Source organism: Rhinolophus sinicus, linkage group LG03 (assembly GCF_036562045.2).
Source record: "Rhinolophus sinicus isolate RSC01 linkage group LG03, ASM3656204v1, whole genome shotgun sequence".
In the NCBI taxonomy this organism is placed as follows: domain Eukaryota; kingdom Metazoa; phylum Chordata; class Mammalia; order Chiroptera; family Rhinolophidae; genus Rhinolophus; species Rhinolophus sinicus.
Window position 1 is genome coordinate 108,278,492 of NC_133753.1, and position 18,911 is coordinate 108,297,402.

Sequence of the window (18,911 nt, forward strand, 5' to 3'; positions counted from 1 at the left end):
AACTTTTGATGAGAGTAATAAACATGATTAAAAAAAAAGAGTTAGCTTGTAAAATTAATTAATTAATTAATTAATTAAAAAAAAAAAAAGAGTTAGCTTGTATAGTAAAGGTTATTCAACAACAGGACAAGCAGTTGAGAAAGTTCAAAGAATCAGTGATCTTCCATCCACCACGTCTTGCCTGGGGACAGGTGGCTGGCTGGACTCAAAGCCCATGAATCCAGGTGCCTAAGACACTAGACAATAGGAAGTATATTCATTCATTTTATTCAATAAAACTTTACTGAGAGCCTACTATACATCAAGCTGGAATATGTGCAGCAATTCCCAGCTATAAAAATTAAACAATAAGTTTATTAAGTACCAAAGTGTGTGGATTACTTCATATACACATCCATACGTGTGTTAATTTTTATTTTTAATTAAGAAAACTTATCCCTACAATTCAAACATATACCTTGTACCTACCTTGTTGAAGTGGCTTGCATAGGCAGAATTTCCCAGACCAAACACCGCATATCTCATACCCTTCAGGTAAGTTTTGCCAAATCGAAAATCATTGGATGCTTCCTCTAACCACTTACAGAACCACTCTGCATTCTCAGTTGGTCGACCATCAGTGTATGTGGCAACCAGGAAGGCACAAACATTTTTACTAGTAACCTAAGCAAGAAAATAATTATTTCAGAAGAATATTCAAGAATAAAATTGTTTTGTAAATGCTAACATTCCTATCATACTAATCTCTAAGGACAAAAGGTGCTTTCAAAAAAAAGACTAAAGGTGCTTTCAGAAAGCACCTCGCCCAGGGGAGAGAATCGGTCCCTTGCCAATATACCTCCTGATGCCCTTCACCATACACTCCATACCATTTCTCAGACTATAAATTCTTATCTGCAGGTTGTCATATTGGAAACAAAATGCAAATTAGTCAGGAAAAAATACAGAAAGACATTTTTAAAAATTACGTGAAGTATTAAAGCAATAAACCTTTTTAAAAGTAAAGTAACAACTTGGCACCATCATCTACATGGGGAAACAAAATACATCTTCAGTCCTGCTAGTCACAGTATTTCATCTGCTTGAATGTATCTTAACAGTTCCAAGTCATGAAGTAAGTTTTAAGTAATCCCTTACTAATTATTAAGTGTCAAAGTTTGCTAACAATTTTTCACAAATAATTGAGAGCAGATTCGAGCTCATTCACTTGCACTCCAGTGTCTTCCTGAGAGACAGAAACGGACAGCTAGAAGTTTATACACCAAGAAGGGGCTGGCAAACTACCACTTACAGGCACAATCCGGCTCACCACCTGTTTTTGTCAATAGTTTTACTGGAACACAGCCACACTGATTCATTTACATATTGTCTATAGCTATTTGGTGCCTCAAAGGCAGAATGGTAGCTGCATGGCCCACAAAGCTGCAGATACTTACTATCTGGCTCTTTACAGAAATTGGTCTGCCTATGCATTAAGTGCCTCTCCCACTCCGGCTGCTTCCAAATCATCTGGGAATTTGTTAAAACACAGTCCCATGTCCAGACTTTGGTTCAGCAGGGCTGGGCTAGGACCTTAGAGTCTGCATTTCTAACAAGTTCCCAGGTGACACCGATATGGCTCATGCAAGAACCACACTTCAAGAAGCACTATTATAAGGCAAGCTTCCCTAAGTGGGGTAGGGCTAGAGGAGAGGGAAGGGAATTTCTCAGGTGAACAAACCTATAGAGATATTAGGTAATGCAGGAAGGCCGCCACACAACTAGCAAGGGATTTGTCTAACTCCAAAACCCATATTCCTTCTGCTCCCTACTTGGCTCCTAACTTTCCAGTAGGTATACAGGCTTCACAAGTACAGTAACTGCCATCAGTAACAACCCTCCTGGATTATGCGATCCGAAGCCAGAGGGCAGAGGGACCCTCAAACCACCCAAGTTTTTCCACGTGACCCCCCCAGCCCAGGAGAGCCTGATACGAGAGACAGGTTGCACAGCACTTCAAAGTCAGTGCACCAAACCACCTTCCAACGCCGCTGACTGACGCTGGGAACTCAGTCAACTGAACCCCTCAGCACAACAATTCACATCACTCTGAAGATTCTCCTTATCCCAGAATACAGGATGTCCACGAAATCTGAGCTTTGACTGAAGCAAAAAGAAGACGATTACCAACCTCTTCTAGGAGATGATCGTCTGGATCATATTCTTTCAGATCAATAACTGCCACTGGCAGGTCTAGGGAGGAGACGGCTTCAGCAAGAGCTGCCGCGAATCCCTAATGGGGAAAAAGTCACAGTCTAAATAAGCAAAGAGCTGTCTTCACGTACCTCTGTTGGCAAGGGCATGGGGCATTTATCATGAAAAACTTTCCCAGAGACTGATATCTGTCATCATAAACACAAGTATTTACTGTTCTCACTTTTACCGTTTTCTCAAGTTATCTTTATAGAGATCATTCATTCCACCATGTTTTTCTCACTCTAAGTACATATGGGACTAAATCTAAATTAGCTTTTTGCTAATTCCTTTTACACACCAGTGAACAAGACACACACAGTCCCTGACCGCAAGGAGCTTATGTTCAAATGGACAAAGAGTAAAGAAACATAGAAATGAGAAAACATACAGTGTATCAGATGGTGAGTAGTGCTACTGAGGAAATCAGGGTAACGGCAAGAACACAGTATTGGAGGTATGGAGACGAGCTGTCATTTTACATAGTGAAGATCAGGACAGGTACATATAATAAAAAATAAATATTTGGTGTTTGTTTCCAGTTCTTAGACCTAAACCCTTGGAACTCACTGTCTTTGCTGTGTTAATGACTCACGGTGGGTGTAGGCCCTAGGTAGCTTCAGAATGGGGACTGGTTGCCAGAAAACCAACCAGGTGATTACAGGTTTAGAACTTTTGGCACTGTTTCTCCCTGTGGGTTCAATCATCAACAGCCAATGATTCAATTAATCATGCCTCCATAATGAGCCACTATAAGAAGCCCTAAGAGAGGAGTTGGTGAACACAGTGATATGCTGAGGAGATGGCACACCCAGATACTCACACCCTCCCGCCCCAGACCTTGCCCCATGCGTATCTTCCATTTGTCTGTTCTGAGCTGCATCCTTTACAATGAACCAGTAAATGTAAGTAAAGCAATTTCCTGAGCTCTGTGAGTCCCTTTAAAAATTATCAAACCTAAGGAGAGGTTTGTGGGAATGCTCAAATTTATAGCTGATCAGTCAGAAGTGCAGGTGGTGCCTGGGACTGGTGGTAGCATCTGAACTGAGAACTGAGCCTGTAAACCTGTGAAGTCTGATGATAACGCTGGATAGTCAGTATCAGAACTGGTGAGCTAGTGTGCGAAATGACAAACATTTGGTGTCAGAAAACACTGCAGTAGGCCTCAAAGATAAAGATTTGAGCCAAACCTGAAGGAAATGAGAGCAGACCATGAGGCTAGCCCAAGCAGAGGGACAGGTGCATATAATAAAAAATAAGTGGTGAGTAAAAGGCCCAAGGAGGTTAATAAGACCGGAGAAGTGAGGACCAAGCACATGAGGTCAGAGTTAACGGAGAAGCAGGAGTGAGGGCCTCTCGGCCACAGTGAGGACTTAGCATTCACTACGTGAGTGAGGGACTCTGTCATGCGGGAGACCCTGCTCGCTGCGCCATTTGTCGTGCGGGGCGGCCTGCGGGGTCTCTGCTCCCACTCCCCACACAAGAACGCAGGATATGGTGAGGCCAAAAAGGAACACCCACGGAGCCATAGGTAGGGGAGTCATACCACTATATTCTCTCTGGCGGCACTATACTCTCACTGGAGGCTGGATCCACACTGTCCGCAAACCGCCATCCACGCTTGCCAGCCCAGCCGCCATCTCCTTGCTAGCCCCCATTCTTTCTCCTCTCTGCTAGCGTAGCCACAGCAGTTATATTGTGGCCAATGGCTCACTGGTTACAGCTGACGGCCAACTAGCCACAGCTGATGGCCATGCAATCACAGTTGGCCATTTACTACCTGAGCCAGCACCTGTCTATGTGAGGCTGAGAGCCTGGAAACTAGTTTCTGGGGCTCTGCCCCCACAGACTCATTGCTGGCTTTTCAGCTGAGGAGAGCATGATTTTACTGAAGTTTTCAGAGTCCCTGTGGCTGCTGAGTGCAGAGTACACTGAAGTCAGGGAAGGGGCCAAGCAGTGTGTGGGGGCAGAGCCCCAGAAAGAAGTTTCCAGGCTCTCGGCCTCACATAGACAGGTGCCTGGCTCAGGTAGTAAATGGCCATCAATGTGATTGGATGGCCATCAGCTGTGGCTAGTTGGCCGTCAGCTGTAAACAATGAGCCATTGGCCACTAATATAACTGCTGTGGCTACGCTAGCAGAGAGAGGAAGAGAGAAAGAATGGGGGCTAGCAAGGAGATGGCGGCTGGGCTGGCAAGCGTGGATGGCGGTTTGCGGACAGTGTGGATCCAGCCTCCAGTGAGAGTATAGTGCCGCCAGAGAGAATATAGTGGTATGACTCCCCTACCTATGGCTCCGTGGGTGTTCCTTTTTGGCCTCACCATATCCTGCGTTATGTGGGGAGCGGGACCAGAGACCCTGCAGGCCTCCCCGCACGACAAATGGCGCAGCGAGCAGGGTCTCCCGCACGACAAATGGCACAGCGAACAGGGTATGGTGCCGGCCAAAGCTCTCCAAAGGATGGTGGAGCAGTTTGTGTGTATGAACACTCAGTCTCTGGAAGACCAAGAGGAGCAGCTGCCTGAGAGCTGGACCCCCGTGGAGGAGTGGGGGGATGTGGACAGTTCCCCGGCCGGCGCAGGCCGGAGAGAGCGGGGGTCGTTGCGGCCCTGTGGGCTGGGAGGTTCCTGCTCGGGCAGCGCGGATGCGGGACTTGTGGTCCCGGGGGGTGGCGCTTGCTGGGTCCTCCATGGGAGATGAGGGTGAGGTCCAGGTCGTCCCTCACCCCCAGGACAGCCCTGGCGAATGACTATGGACTATGGGGAATTGCCTTCCATCCCTAATTTAATGGACCGCTTGACTGTTTGTTTGGGAACTGTTGTTAGTGGAACTGGGGGATATTTGCTTTTGTCTCTTGACTGGCCGCCATTGAGAATATGTAAGCACCTTGATTGTGAGTCGCTGTTGTTCCAGCAGGGTACCCTGAGAGGCACAGAGAGAGTGGCAGTGCCCTGAGAGCCCTGGCTGAGTCCAGGAAGTCTGGCTGAGCCCTGAAGATACCCTGGCTGTGCCCAGGAAGTCGGGCTGTTCCCAGAGAGAGTGGCAGTGCCCTGAGAGCCCTGGCTGTGTCCAGGAAGTGTGGCTGTGCCCACAGAGAGTGGCAGTGCCCTGAGAAATCCTAGCTGTGCCCGGGGAAACTAGTGGTACCCTAAGAAGTCCAGGAAGTCTGGTCGTGCCCAGAAGCACTGGTGGTGCCCTGAGAAACCCTGGCTGTGTCCGGGAAGACAGGTGGTACCCTAAGAAGTCCAGGAAGTCTGGCTGTGCCCAGAAGCACTGGTGGTGCCCTGAGAAACCCTGGCTGTGCCCAGAGAGCCTAGTTGTGTCCAGGATATTGCATTCACCTCCAGGCTCCTCGCACAGGGACCCTCGCGGAAGACGCTTGTCGCGTAGATTGTGAGGCGAGAGCCTGTAGGGGTGGAGTGTGGGGGCAGAGCCCCAGAAAGAAGTTTCTAGGCTCTCGGCCTCACATAGACAGGTGCCTGGCTCAGGTAGTAAATGGCCATCAATGTGATTGGATGGCCATCAGCTGTGGCTAGTTGGCCGTCAGCTGTAACCAATGAGCCATTGGCCACTAATATAACTGCTGTGGCTAGGCTAGCAGAGAGAGAAGGGAGAGAGAAGAGAAGAGAAAGAATGGGGCTAGCAAGAAGATGGCGGCTGGGCTGGCAAGCGTGGATGGCGGTTTGCGGACAGTGTGGATCCAGCCTCCAGTGAGAGTATAGTGCCGCCAGAGAGAATATAGTGGTATGACTCCCCTACCTATGGCTCCGTGGGTGTTCCTTTTTGGCCTCACCATATCCTGCGTTCTTGTATGGGGAGCGGGACCAGAGACCCTGCAGGCCTCCCCGCACGACAAATGGCGCAGCGAGCAGGGTCTCCCGCACGACACAGTGCCAATTAAAGGAGATCAGGAGGAAGATGACAGCAGTACCCCAGACAAAATACGAGGGTGGCTTGGACCAGGATGCTGGGAAATGACTGGACTTTGGGTCTATTTTGAAAGTAGAACAAACAGTATTTGCTGAACTGGATATGGGTAGTAAGAAAAAGAATTCAACAGTTTTTTTGAACCTAGGCATTTAGGAGAATGAAGGTGCCATTACTGAAATGATTAAGATTATAAGTGGAACAGGTTTGGGCAGAAAATCAGGAGTTCAGTTTTGAGCATATTAATTTTGAGACGCCTACCAGACCTCTACATGAAGATCTAGCAGGCAACTGGAGATGAGAGTCTGGAGTTGAGGAATGGTTCAGATTTGAAATATAAATTTAGAGGCCATCATCCAATATAGGGGTCGGCAAAGTAGGGCTCCAGGCCAAACCTGGTCCCCTCTTTGCTTTCTAAAGTAAAGGTTCCCAGAACACAGTCGTGCACATTTAGTTACATGTTGTCTACGGCTGCTTCCACACTGCATCAGCAGAGTGGAGTAGCTGCAACAAAGACCATACGGCTCGCGAAACCCAAACACCTAATAAACACATATAAAATAAAAAATTTAGCCCTTTACAGAAAAAGTTTGCCAAATTCTATCCTCCAGATAACAAGATCCCTTAGAGAGTAAGAGAGTGCAGACAGAGAAAGACAGTCTCAAGGACCGGGACATGCCTCTCTTTAAAGATCAAGAAGACTGGGGAGAAATCAGCAAATGATACTGAGGAAGATCAGGCTCAGCAAAGTAGGAGGAGAACCTAGAGAACAATGTCCTGAAAGCTGATTGAAGACAGTATTTCAGGAAGGAGTGGTCATGCAGCTAAGAGGCCACGTAAAACGAAGACAGAATTGACAAAACAGAAGTTGCTGGGAGCATATTGGTGCATGCAATGCTAACTGAAGTGGTTGAAGAAAAACAGAAGAGAAATTGAAGATAGCAAACCCAGACAACACTGTCAAGGAGTTTTACTACAAAAACAATGAGGTGGTAGTTAGAGGGAACTGTGGGGCCAATAGGTCACAAGGCATGCCTTGACCACCCTGCGAAGAGAATCGGTGAGAATTTATAATTAGAGAAAACAAGCCTGTTCACACAGTAAAAGGGAAAAGCCACACCAGCTACCCCATTATCCTGTCCTAAGTATGAACAAAAACCATGGTTCACCAAGAACATGATGAGAACAAGCAGCAGGAAAACACAAATATCGGCAGCAGAAAAACTGAAAGTAGATAACTAAGGAAACAGAAAGGGAACTCATTAAGATACATTCTTAAATTATGAACAAGGTGTTATAAAAATTGATCAAAATGGCATTTTTGTAATTAAAAACATAATAGATGACAGAAAACATTCAAAAAAAGGTTTGGAATTAAAATCCAAGAACTCAGAATGTAAAGAAAAAAGTTACAAAAAAGTATGAGAGGAAAGGTTTGAGACATAGAAGACCATCCAAAAGCTGCAACATCCAACTAACAGGAGTCCCAGAAAGAAAGAACTGAGAAAATGGAGAGGGAAAAAATTTACCCATGAAATATTAGCAGAATTAATGCACACAAATCTTCAAAACAAAACAGCCCAGATGTCTAGCACAATGGCTTAAAAAAAGACAACATCTCACAAAAGAATAATAAGGATAAAGAACTGATTCTAAAAGATTCCAGAAAAAAGAAAATCAAGTCATCAACAAAGGAATGAAGAAACCAGCCTACTCGTCAGCAACACTGCCTCCTAAAAGACCATGAAGCCTTCGAAGTTGGAAGGAAAATTTTTTTGGCCTAGTCTTCTATACCTAGCCAAATATGAACCAATGAAATGTGAAAGCAGAACAAAGAAATCCAGGTGCACAGCTTGAAGGAAGGCCATGGATCCCTCCCAGCTAGGATGTGGGCAACAACATTAACCCACTGAGATCTGGTAACTGAATACTATAAGGAATTAATAACTTTTATCTAATATTATTAAATCTAGAAATAGCGCTAACGCTAGGTTAAAGAAATAAGCATCAGAGGAACTAAAACAGAAATAATTACAAAAGGTTCTCTGGAGACTTTTCATTATGAATCCTCTGAACGACTGGATTTGTTATCATCTGCAGGGATTAATTTGATCTTTTAAAAAATTTTAAAACATTCATAAAAGAGGCTATGAAGATCCCTTATGAGTAACATAAAAAGACTTTGTTTTAGCTGCTCAAATGCTTTTTTTATGTTTCTTCCAGTTTCCCACCTCTGTTGCTTAAAGTTGAACTTAATAATAAGCGACCTTTAACTATGAAATGGAGCAAAGTACTATACCTGCACTGTAGTACTGGAAAACTAAACAGTATTATTCAATAAAGTACTCACAAGAGGGCAGTAGAACCCTCTTTTGTACAGTACTATACAAAAATAACACACGTTGAATTTTTTAAATTCATTTTCATGTCAGCCTTACAATCTTTTCCTAGGAAGCACTAGAGTTGTGACCTTCATAACAAAGTAAGCAGCATCTAGACAGTTAAAGAACGGAAAGCATCTTTCAGCTATGAGGTGTGATTAAACAATACAGTGAATGTTTAAATTAAAAAAACTTATTACAGTAAAAGACGCAATGCCATCAATCCCCCCTCAAAGTACTCCCCCTCGCTTTGAACACACTTATCTCATCATTCTTGCTACTTTCCTAAGCAGTTCTGGAAGTCCTCTCTCATGAGTGTCTTTAGTTGCACTGCCTCAATGTCCTGAATCAATTCAAAATGTTTACCTTTCATGGTCATTTTGATTTGGGGGAAGAGCCAGAAGTCACACGAGGCCAGAGCCGGTGAATAGGTGAATGAGGACACACCGTAATGTTTTTATTTGACAGAAATTGCTGTACCAGAATCAATGTGTGACATGGAGCCTTTCTGTTGTGATCACAAAATATGGTGAATGCGGCTGCTGCCATCCAACAGAAAGGCAGAGATCTTCAATACAGGAAGCCGCGCATCAAACCTTAGTAACAGTGTGTGACAAGTTTCAACTTGTTCAGTGCAGTCAGTCGGGTGTGAGCTACGGTTGAGAGAAGGTGTGTTTTCAAGTGTGCCATAAATCATCCTCCATCAAGACAATGCTCCATGTCACACATCACTTCTGGTATACAGCTATTTCTGTCAAATAAAAACATTATTATCCTCATCCACTTTATTCACCAGATCTGGTACTGTGTCACTTCTGGCTCTTCCCCAATCAAAATGATTCACGACATCGAGGCAGCCATGACAGGGCAACTGAAGACACTCACGAAAGAGGACTTCCAGAACTGCTTCAGAAAGTGGCAAGAATGATGGGATAAGTGTGTTCAAAGCGAGGGCGCGTATTTTGAGGGGGATTAATGGCAATATGTCTTTTACTGTAATAATTTTTTTATTTAAACATCACCGTATTGTTTGATCATACCTTGTACTTTAAATAGTATTCAATGTCTATCCTTAACACTTTTAACACTATTAGAAATCAAAATACATTTCATTAATAGATGTGTGAAGTTGTGAAAGTCGGGGCCCATACTGGACACTACTGCTACCATTCTCTTCTCACTATCCCCTACCTCTATACCCATGGGCATCAATAATGGACTTGGAACACCCCCCATTCTGCTGAGATAGAAGCAAGGTTCACAACAAAAACTCTCATGACAGGGTCTACCAGACACCACCAACCAGCTGGAATTGGGCACAAGAGTTAAAACCCACCCACCATCCCAGAAAGGAAAAATGGATGCTGAAAAAGAGAAAAAAGAAGATAAAAGAAGACTGCAAGACCAATTCAGTTCACTGCTAAAGGACACTTTTCAGGGATTTTCTTAAAAGATCAGGAAACCCAAAGAAAAGTATTATAAAACGTTCTTACCTTTGCTGTACCAGTCTGGGAACCATAGAAAATCTTCACTCCAGACACAAAGACTTCCTTCTTTTCAAGAGAGATGGAACCATTTGTCATCAAATCCCGAGTTGCTTTTAGAACAGATTTATCCTGTGAGTTCTGGTCCTTGAAGATAAATGACTGCACAAATCCGTCAAGTTTGAATCTTTCCTCAACGTCAGTAGGGATGAAAATTAGCACAGCTACTGACCCATTTTATTATTCCCTTAATCTTCCTGGTTGTACTCTTCAAATACAAACCCCTTGGTATAATTAGGTTCTTTAAAGGCAGAACCCACGTTTCTTAAGACCATAATGATTCCCATTAAATATACTGATGAAAGTGTGTACTCAAAGATAAAAACTATACATACTTTCATCCATAAAGTGTTTGACTGGGATAAGAGCAGAAACTTATTTTCTGATCCTTAATTAGTGGAAAGAAAAGAGAAAACTACTACCTCTTAAAGGTGCATAACAGATTTGTTTTTTACAAAGTTTAATTTTTCATTACAAAATCTTTCTGTATCTTCAGAATGAGACATCCACAGCCCATCAAAGAAAAGGTAAATAACTTAGTCCATAGTAACTTAGCCTATAAAAACTGAGAATAAAATTTTTAGGCATTAAAAAAAAAAATGTCTAGAGACCATACATAAAAGTGGTTTAAAGTTCCTTTTAACTTTCCTGCATTTTTCTGAAAGCCTTAGAAAATCTGCACTCTAAATTCTCTATTAAATTGACGCCTTAACACTCTCCTATAAAAAATAACTCTACTTACCTGCTTCCTGATGACAATCTGGAAACAAATCCAAAGGGTAATGCCAAAGGCGAAGGCCAAATATATGTAAAACCTGTTTATCCATAATGATATTAAAGGTGAGAAGTCCCACGTATCCAAAGAAGGAGCTAAATGTAAATGACACAGATATGGAATTTTATTTAAAGCTACATATACAAAGATGTCCATCCTTATTTTACGAATAAAAAAAATAAAACCAACCTCTATATTCATTAAAGCTAAGAAAACCACATAAAATCAACTCTAATTAAAAATAATACACGGTGTAGTAATGCGATAAATTATGAATATATACAGTATATATAGTATATGTACACATATATATACAATATATATATAAACATATACCTTTATTTGGATATAGCATTTGGAAGAGAAGGGAACACAGAGTCAAAACACTTTATGTGTAATTACGAGTTAATTTTGCTTTGCTATGCTTGCTGCATAAGAAAGCTTAAAATACTACTTAAATTATTCCTTTTTCCTAATTTTATTTTTAAAGACCAATGGTTACTTGTAAAGGGTCCTTAAATTGACCTCACTCCCCAATTTTAAAAGGCGAAGCCTAAAATGTGGGGTTCACAAGTGCTGCTCCACCTGGACAGGTCCTCAATACACGTGGGTAAGGAGGGGACAGGGGGATCAGTTTTCCCTGCCTTTTACTTGAGGTTAGAAGCAAACAGTCTCGGAAGGGTCTTGGGAACGCCACTCCGCCCGTAGAGGGTCTCAGAAAAACGGTTTCCTGCCCCCACACACACACACACACCTCGCGCGCCCCCACGAATCCTCCCGCCAGGGCCCTTACCCATTCTCCTCAGAGCGCGGGCTCCGCGGCCCGACAGGAGACAAGCACCGCGAGCCTGAAACACCTAGAGGCCAGCCTCGGTACCGCGAGAGTGTCAGGACGGCCTCGCAGCGGCAGCTGTATAACCCGAGACCGCAGGGCCGGGGGCAGCACGCCACTCGCAAGCTCGTCCGATTGCCTCCGAAGGCGCCGGGGCGGGCGCAGAGGGGAGCCCCACAGAGCTCGGGGCGGGGCAGCGGGCGTGCTCCCGGCCCCTCGGACGCCGGCACCCAGGAGGAAGGGGCGGGTCCGGAGAGAAGCAAGGTCAAAACAGGGACGGCATAGGAAAAAACGGGGACGAGGTGGGCAGAGGGGGCGTTGAAACAGGCTAAGGTGCTCCTCAGCCAAATGCAATCTGTGGGCCCGTTTGGATCTGTTGCAACACTACGACTGTAAAAGGGCATTATGTAGAGGAAATTTGATTATAGACTATTACATGATATTAAGCATGCAGGGTGTATTTTAGGAGGACAGACAAGAATTTAAAGCTAAAACCTTATGATGATTTGCTTTAAAATACTCCCCAACAAAAAATGAAGGAAAGAGAATGAAACAAGAATGGCAAAATGTTAATAAGTTTTGTAGCAGATTGATTGGTACATGGGCGTTCATTACATCTTTTTCTCTGTTTTTTATGTTAAAATTTTTCCATCAAAAAGGTTAAGATGGGTGTGAACCTCAACTCTGTGGAACTATGAGACGCCGACGCTGTTTCCACCCGGTCTGCAAACATCAGCTCCACCAGCCAATCAGAGCTCTTTAGCTCATTAACGAAATTACGTCAGGTAGACCTTCTCTGGCACCGAACGATGTCGTAAAAGCCACAATGCGCAGGCGTTGTTCCTTTCTTTTCCTGGTCCGGCCTTCGTATCACCTGACGCCTGCGCAATAAGTCAGCCGGGTGTGTTGCGGCGGCCGGTTAAAGCCGAGTTAGTCGCGGCGCCGCGTACCCTGCAGGCGTTTCCGTGCCGCGCGCCTCCGGGTCGTTACAGCAAGGCGCAGGTGGCCCTCGGGCCGGCGACGCGTGTCTCTCTGGGCTCGCCAGCTCCAAGATCTGTGAGCAGCAGGGATGTCGATCTTCACACCGACTAACCAGATCCGCCTAACCAATGTGGCTGTCGTTCGCATGAAGCGCGCCGGGAAGCGCTTCGAAATCGCCTGCTACAAAAACAAAGTCGTCGGCTGGCGGAGCGGCGTGTGAGTGACCCTCTTCCTCCGGGCCCTGACTGGAGTTGGTAGCCTCTGAGGCGGCCTACCTCTCGTGGTCGAGTGAATGGCCAAGCTGAGGTCTTGTCAAGGAAGGAAATTGAAAACTTATTACTGCTGTGAGCGTGAGAAATCGCTGTCCTTCCCGAGCTTAGCACCTAACCCAAGCGTTCCTTTTTTGTTTGGTTTGGGGGTTGGTTTTGCTTTGCTCTGATGCTGTCACAAAGGCGGTAGCCAAGAAACCGCCATAAGTATGGTCCTTTTCCCAGAATAATGATACAGGCAAAAAGCCTAGTTTTCCAGATAAATACTTCCGTAGTTAGAGTACGTGTGACGTCGCAGATATTAGCAGAGTAGCTTCGCCGAAGTGCGCAGTGTCTTCACTACTGCCATCTAGGGATCGGTATTCTGCGGCGGCAGCCAGACCCGGACCTCCCATCCGCCAGTGTTGTATACATCCACCCGCTACGGTTTTCTCCAATGAGTATATACGAATACAAATGTGGTTCTGAGCTTTTGAAAATGTTTCCTCAGCACTGAGGGTCATTTAGCAGTATTTGTTGTTTCTCGCTGTTTATATCTCTGCCATCTTGTATTAAATGTGAATGGATTTCCAAGTTTCAAGTGTATTCACTTAGGACTTTCTCTCCTGTTCTCACAAGGGAAAAAGACCTTGATGAAGTTCTACAGACCCACTCAGTGTTTGTAAATGTTTCTAAAGGGCAGGTTGCAAAGAAGGAAGATCTCATCAGTGCATTTGGAACAGATGACCAGACTGAAATCTGTAAGCAGGTGAGTTTTAACAGCTGCAGCATAACTGACCCTAATATCCATTTGTAGTGTAAGTATTTAGAGGTATGTTAAACTTTTAAGTCTTACTATTTTGGAGTGAACAGTTACCACACGATAACTTGATCTGCACAACATCACTTTTCATAATTTAGGACAAGGATTTTTTTAATTGAAGTATAGTTGACATACAATATTATGTTAGTTTCAGGTGTGCAACATAGTGATTCAACATTTATATACCTTACAAAATGATCACCACAATAAATCTAGTAACCATCTGTCACCATACATAGTTAGTACGTGGATATTTTTTGCCAAAGCCTCCAGAAATTAAGTTTTCTACTAAATTGCCTTATTTTGTCCATTTGTGTATTTTTCATGTAATATTACCTGAAAAGTGAATCTCTTTTCAAGTATTTCATCATTTAGACCCTTCTGCCCCTGCCCATTCTAATCCTAAACAAGTGAGATTTTAGAACACAAGATAATCCAGTGCATTCTTTAGACAAAGTTCAAATTATTACCTGTATTTCAGTAGCTACAAAGGATGAAATTTATTTTCTCCTCAGTTATTCTTGTGGTTAGTTCACAAATAGTGTGTAATAAAGACATTGCTTTCTTAAATTTGTTGGGAATTTTTAGATTTTGACTAAAGGAGAGGTTCAAGTATCAGATAAAGAACGGCACACGCAGCTGGAGCAGATGTTTAGGGACATTGCAACTATTGTGGCTGACAAATGTGTGAACCCTGAAACAAAGAGACCATACACTGTTATCCTTATCGAGAGAGCAATGAAGGACATCCACTATTCAGTCAAAACCAACAAGAGCACAAAACAACAGGTTAGTAGTTGTTTTTAATGTCATAAAAGTATGAAAGTTTTCTCTGAAGAAATTACTAAAATAATTGGTCTATAATAATAAAATGATACTACTTGGAAGCAAATAGGTAGGTTTTGGGGAGAAGGGAGGGAAAGGACATGTATTATAGAGAGGAGTAATGGAAGTTTTTTTAACTAAACACACATATACGTAGGACTCTCTTCTTATCCAGATCAAACCTTTAAATATAAAACTTGAAGTTTTAAAGTCATTATAATTCTGCTTTTTAGATTTTTTAAATTTTACGTATAATTCACATACCATAAGTCACCCATGTAAAGTAAACATTTCATTGGCATGTTAACAAAGTTTTGCATCTTTTCCTAGTACCTAATTTGAGAACATTTTCATTACCCCAAAAAGAAACCCTGTACCCATTACCAGTCACTCCTCCTTACCCCCTTCACAAGCCCTTGGCAACAATAAATTTCTGTCTCTGTGGACTTGTCTATTCTGGACATTTCATATAAATGGAATCATATAATGTGGCCTTTTCAAGGTTTATTCATGTGATAACATGTATCAGTACTTCATTCTTGCTATTTGTATTGTTTTTGCACATATTAACGTTTTTATGACTGAATAATATCCCATTGTATGGAAATACCACATTTTATTCATTCATCAGTTAATGAATTGTTTCCACTTTTTAGGTATTGTGAATAACGACTGCTACTATGAAATTCATTCCAAGTTTTTGTGTGGACAAGTTTTCATTTCTCTATACCCAAGAATAGAATTGCTAGGTCATAGTATAACTCCATATTTAACCTTTGGAGGAACTGCCAAATCATTTTCCAAAAGAGCTGCACCAATTTACATTCCCACAATCAATGTTCAAGGGTTCCATTTTCTCCACATCCTCACAATATTTGTTATTGTCTGCCTTTTTTATTATAGCCATCATATGTTTATCATTCTGGGTTTAATTTGCATTTCCCTAATGACTAATGATTTGAGCATATTTTCATGTGCTTACTGACCCTTTGTCTCTGGAGAAAAATCACTATTCAGATTCTTTCACCACTTTTTAATTCAATATGTGTCTCTTCATTATTAAGTTGTAAGAGTTCTTTATATATTCTGGATACTAGTAACTTATCAAATGTATGATTTGCTAATATTTTCCCTTCTACTAATTTGCTAGTTTTTCCCATTTTCAGTTTCTTGGTAGTTTTCTTTTTGAAGCACAAAAGTTTTTAATCTTGAAGTCCAAGTTACTCACTTTTTTATGTGGTTGCTTATGCTCGTGTCATATCTAAGAAACCATTGCCTAATCCAGCTAGATGGAAACTGATTCGTTTTGAATACTTTATGAAATAAGGCAGGAAAAGCAGCAAAGAAATTGCAAACATTTTCAATTTTGTCTTGATAGGCTTTGGAAGTGATAAAGCAGCTAAAAGAGAAAATGAAGATAGAGCGTGCCCACATGAGACTTCGGTTCATCCTTCCAGTGAATGAAGGAAAAAAGCTGAAAGAAAAGCTCAAGCCACTGATCAAGGTTATAGAAAGTGAGGACTACAGTCAACAATTAGAAATTGTAAGATTAAAATATTCTTATTTCTTTACCTCCATGTTACCAAAATAGTTTATTCTCTAATCATAAATGTGTAACAAACATTTAGAAAGTGTAAACAGTAAGAAACATCTCACCTAGAATTCAGTAAAAATGTTAAGATCCAAGTAGAATTAAATTGTAGTTAAGCACACTTTAGGATTTGTTTTTCTAGTTAAATTATTCATGATCATATCATGTTGGTCATATGACAGATCATTAACCTCCTTGTTTAAAGACTTATCCAGATTTTAAATGAAAGAATATATTTTGCAGGGAGTCTTATATTATAAGGAAATTGGAAATACTAGACTAAAAGTTGGTCAGCCTCATGTACCACAGGACATTTTAAAGAAGCAGCAAAAACATCGTGACTTTGAGTCCTCACCCCATAGCTGGAGACATAGCGTAAACTCAGCTTTCTGCAAATTTATGTCTCTACACTGTGCATCTTCTTTAGAAATAAATGAGGTCTAGAGGATTGTTGAGCATCCACTCTAGATATGAAACAACACATCTAACACTCTTTGAAGGTCTAAAATCTTTTTACAACTTATGCATGGTTTCTACATAGGCCTTCAAGCCTCTTTCCCTCAGATGTGGATAAAAAGAGGTGATTTCGTTGAACTATAAAATCTAATGCTAAGTTTTTGTATGAAAAGAACCATAGTCTTCTAATCCAACCACTTGGTCTTACAGCTGAGGAATCTGGATAAGTCTGTACACAAGGAAGTTAATGTCTTCTCACAGGAACCTAATGCATCCTTCAGGGCAGAGACCAGACTAGAACCCCGTCTGCTGCCCTGTACATCGATCATCTGCTCTATTGTGCTGAGAACTGTAGTACATAGTAGTGATAGCTGGGAAGTATTGTGTTTGTCTTAGAGGAAGGTCAAAGCTGTGTTCATTCTATTATACTGCTCATCTTCGTATGGTAAACAGCTGTGTTACATGTTTCAGGTGTGTCTGATTGACCCAGGCTGCTTCAGAGAAATTGATGAGCTAATAAAAAAGGAGACAAAAGGCAAAGGTTCTTTGGAAGTACTCAATTTGAAAGATGTGGAAGAAGGAGATGAGAAATTGGAATAACATTCATCAGTCTCTTCAGCTTTAAAACACTAAAACATTTTCATTTCCCGCAGTCCTGTGTTCTTTCTGTGGTCTGCCAAATACTTGCTCAGACTATTTGATGTTTTCCATGTTTGTGTTAAACGTGTACACAAAAGATTTTCCTAAAGAGTATTATAATGGGTGGTTAATTTAGTTTTGCTTATAAATTGGTGTTTTAGGTAAAAATGAAAAATTCAATATACAAGTCCAGAGTTGCATTTTGCTCCTCTCTCATGCCTTTGTAGTTTTCCAAGGTGAAATTTATTTGAGGCAGCTCCTGTGGATAAAAAGTTAAAATTTCGTACATTATAATGTTAATTTGGGGAGGATATGTCTGTATGACAGAGGGAGTATGTGCTGAAAAAGAAAACATAATGTCTTATTTCCATTTAATGAAATGCATGTAATGGGTAACTATATTGTGGCCTAATATAAAGCTTGGATGATGACTTCCTGATTATCTGAAAAATAGATATGATGACTGTGCAGGACTTAAATAATTTTCACTGAACATGCTGCCTAAACTAGATTATTCTCGGTAAACAAAAATAGTCATTTATTTCTAATTCTTAAAGTTTATGATATATACTAATATAGCTGAAATTATATGTAACCAATAAAACCACTCTATTTTTGTTAAACTATGGCTTGTGTTTCTAGACTGTTTCCCTACTCCCTTTTTCCCTCTCTGCCTCCTACCTGGTATGGTTGCAGAGCTGTTAGCAGGATTAGTCAAGTCAGTCTGAGCAGTGCTTAGAACAGGGCCTGTTCTGATAGACACCTGATACATCTTAGCTGCTATTATTTGAGATGCAATTGGATTTACTTATTGTAGTGTTAACACTTAAATGGACAACATACAAGTCACCTTGAGGGAGCACCCTCATGCTGTCATCCACTTTCAGCCAATCAAGAGGTACTGCACTGGGTGGACACTATTAAGGGAAGTCAGGACTTAACTAGTTTTAAATCAACCCCCACAACATGGACAAATGGGTTTTAAAAAAAAAAAAAAAGATTCCTTCAAATAAATCACTAACTGGAAATAATACTCAAGTACAAGCAAAGGACAAGATAATGGCAGAGCCAATCCCTTCTCCTCCTCCTCCTAGGTCTTCAGTCCCTTTAGGAGGTAAATACAATGATGCTTTAATCAGATCTGACAATAAGTCATGTATAAAATAATGCCAAGTTAACAACACCATGGTTTGAAATGTAAATTGACAAATTCTGTGATGAACCTCGCTGTATCCCTTTACATGGCTTGAGATACTAGCTAATGATACTGTGATGCCACTACAATTGCCAAGGTATTTTAAACTTGTATTTCATGTTTCTATTTTTATGTAAATGTATTAGGTACATAATAGAGTAATATAGTAGGGCATGTATATAATAGTCTAAGCAAATTTACATCCACTAAAATTCATTACCACTAGAGGTGTGGGATGAAATTCTGCTGGTCTCTGCGGTACTGTTGTATTGGGATCCCATGTCAGTACCCATGCTGCTGTGCTAGCCAGGACTCTGCCATGGGGCTGGCAAGTCCCAAACACTCTCCACTTCAGGCTCCAGACAGGTGTGCAGCTTCAGGGCTCAATTTGGAGGACCAGAAGGCTGCTCCCTGCAGCTTCTGACATCACTCCTCTCCCCCAACCCAAGGCACCCACCCACTT

General features: G+C 42.0%; 2 protein-coding genes across 6 annotated transcripts in view; one reads left to right on the top strand and one right to left on the bottom strand.

Annotated features, from left to right (window-relative positions):
- LOC109437491 (S-adenosyl-L-methionine-dependent tRNA 4-demethylwyosine synthase TYW1) overlaps nucleotides 1–11,868 on the bottom strand; it is a 237,210-nt gene extending 225,342 nt beyond the window's left edge. For 2 of the 5 annotated variants that reach the window (XM_074328473.1, XM_074328477.1), the window contains exons 1-5: nucleotides 11,652–11,868; nucleotides 10,826–10,953; nucleotides 10,033–10,185; nucleotides 2,171–2,272; nucleotides 469–663 (exon numbers count right to left, since the gene is read on the bottom strand). In XM_074328473.1, the coding sequence (XP_074184574.1) occupies nucleotides 469–663; nucleotides 2,171–2,272; nucleotides 10,033–10,185; nucleotides 10,826–10,953; nucleotides 11,652–11,655 (582 nt within the window). In that variant the 5' untranslated portion in view covers nucleotides 11,656–11,868. The remainder of the gene's footprint in view (nucleotides 1–468; nucleotides 664–2,170; nucleotides 2,273–10,032; nucleotides 10,186–10,825; nucleotides 10,954–11,651) is intronic. The other 3 variants (XM_074328478.1, XM_074328475.1, XM_074328474.1) reach the window with 3 other exon arrangements.
- Nucleotides 11,869–11,913: 45 nt separating this feature from the next.
- On the top strand, nucleotides 11,914–17,876 carry SBDS (SBDS ribosome maturation factor). The gene is made up of 6 exons (XM_019717613.2): nucleotides 11,914–11,954; nucleotides 12,350–12,887; nucleotides 13,559–13,688; nucleotides 14,331–14,531; nucleotides 15,946–16,110; nucleotides 17,086–17,876. The coding sequence occupies exons 2-6, from the start codon at nucleotides 12,760–12,762 to the stop codon at nucleotides 17,212–17,214; spliced, it is 753 nt and encodes a 250-aa protein (XP_019573172.1). The 5' UTR covers nucleotides 11,914–11,954; nucleotides 12,350–12,759; the 3' UTR covers nucleotides 17,215–17,876.
- The last annotated feature ends 1,035 nt before the right edge of the window (nucleotides 17,877–18,911 follow it).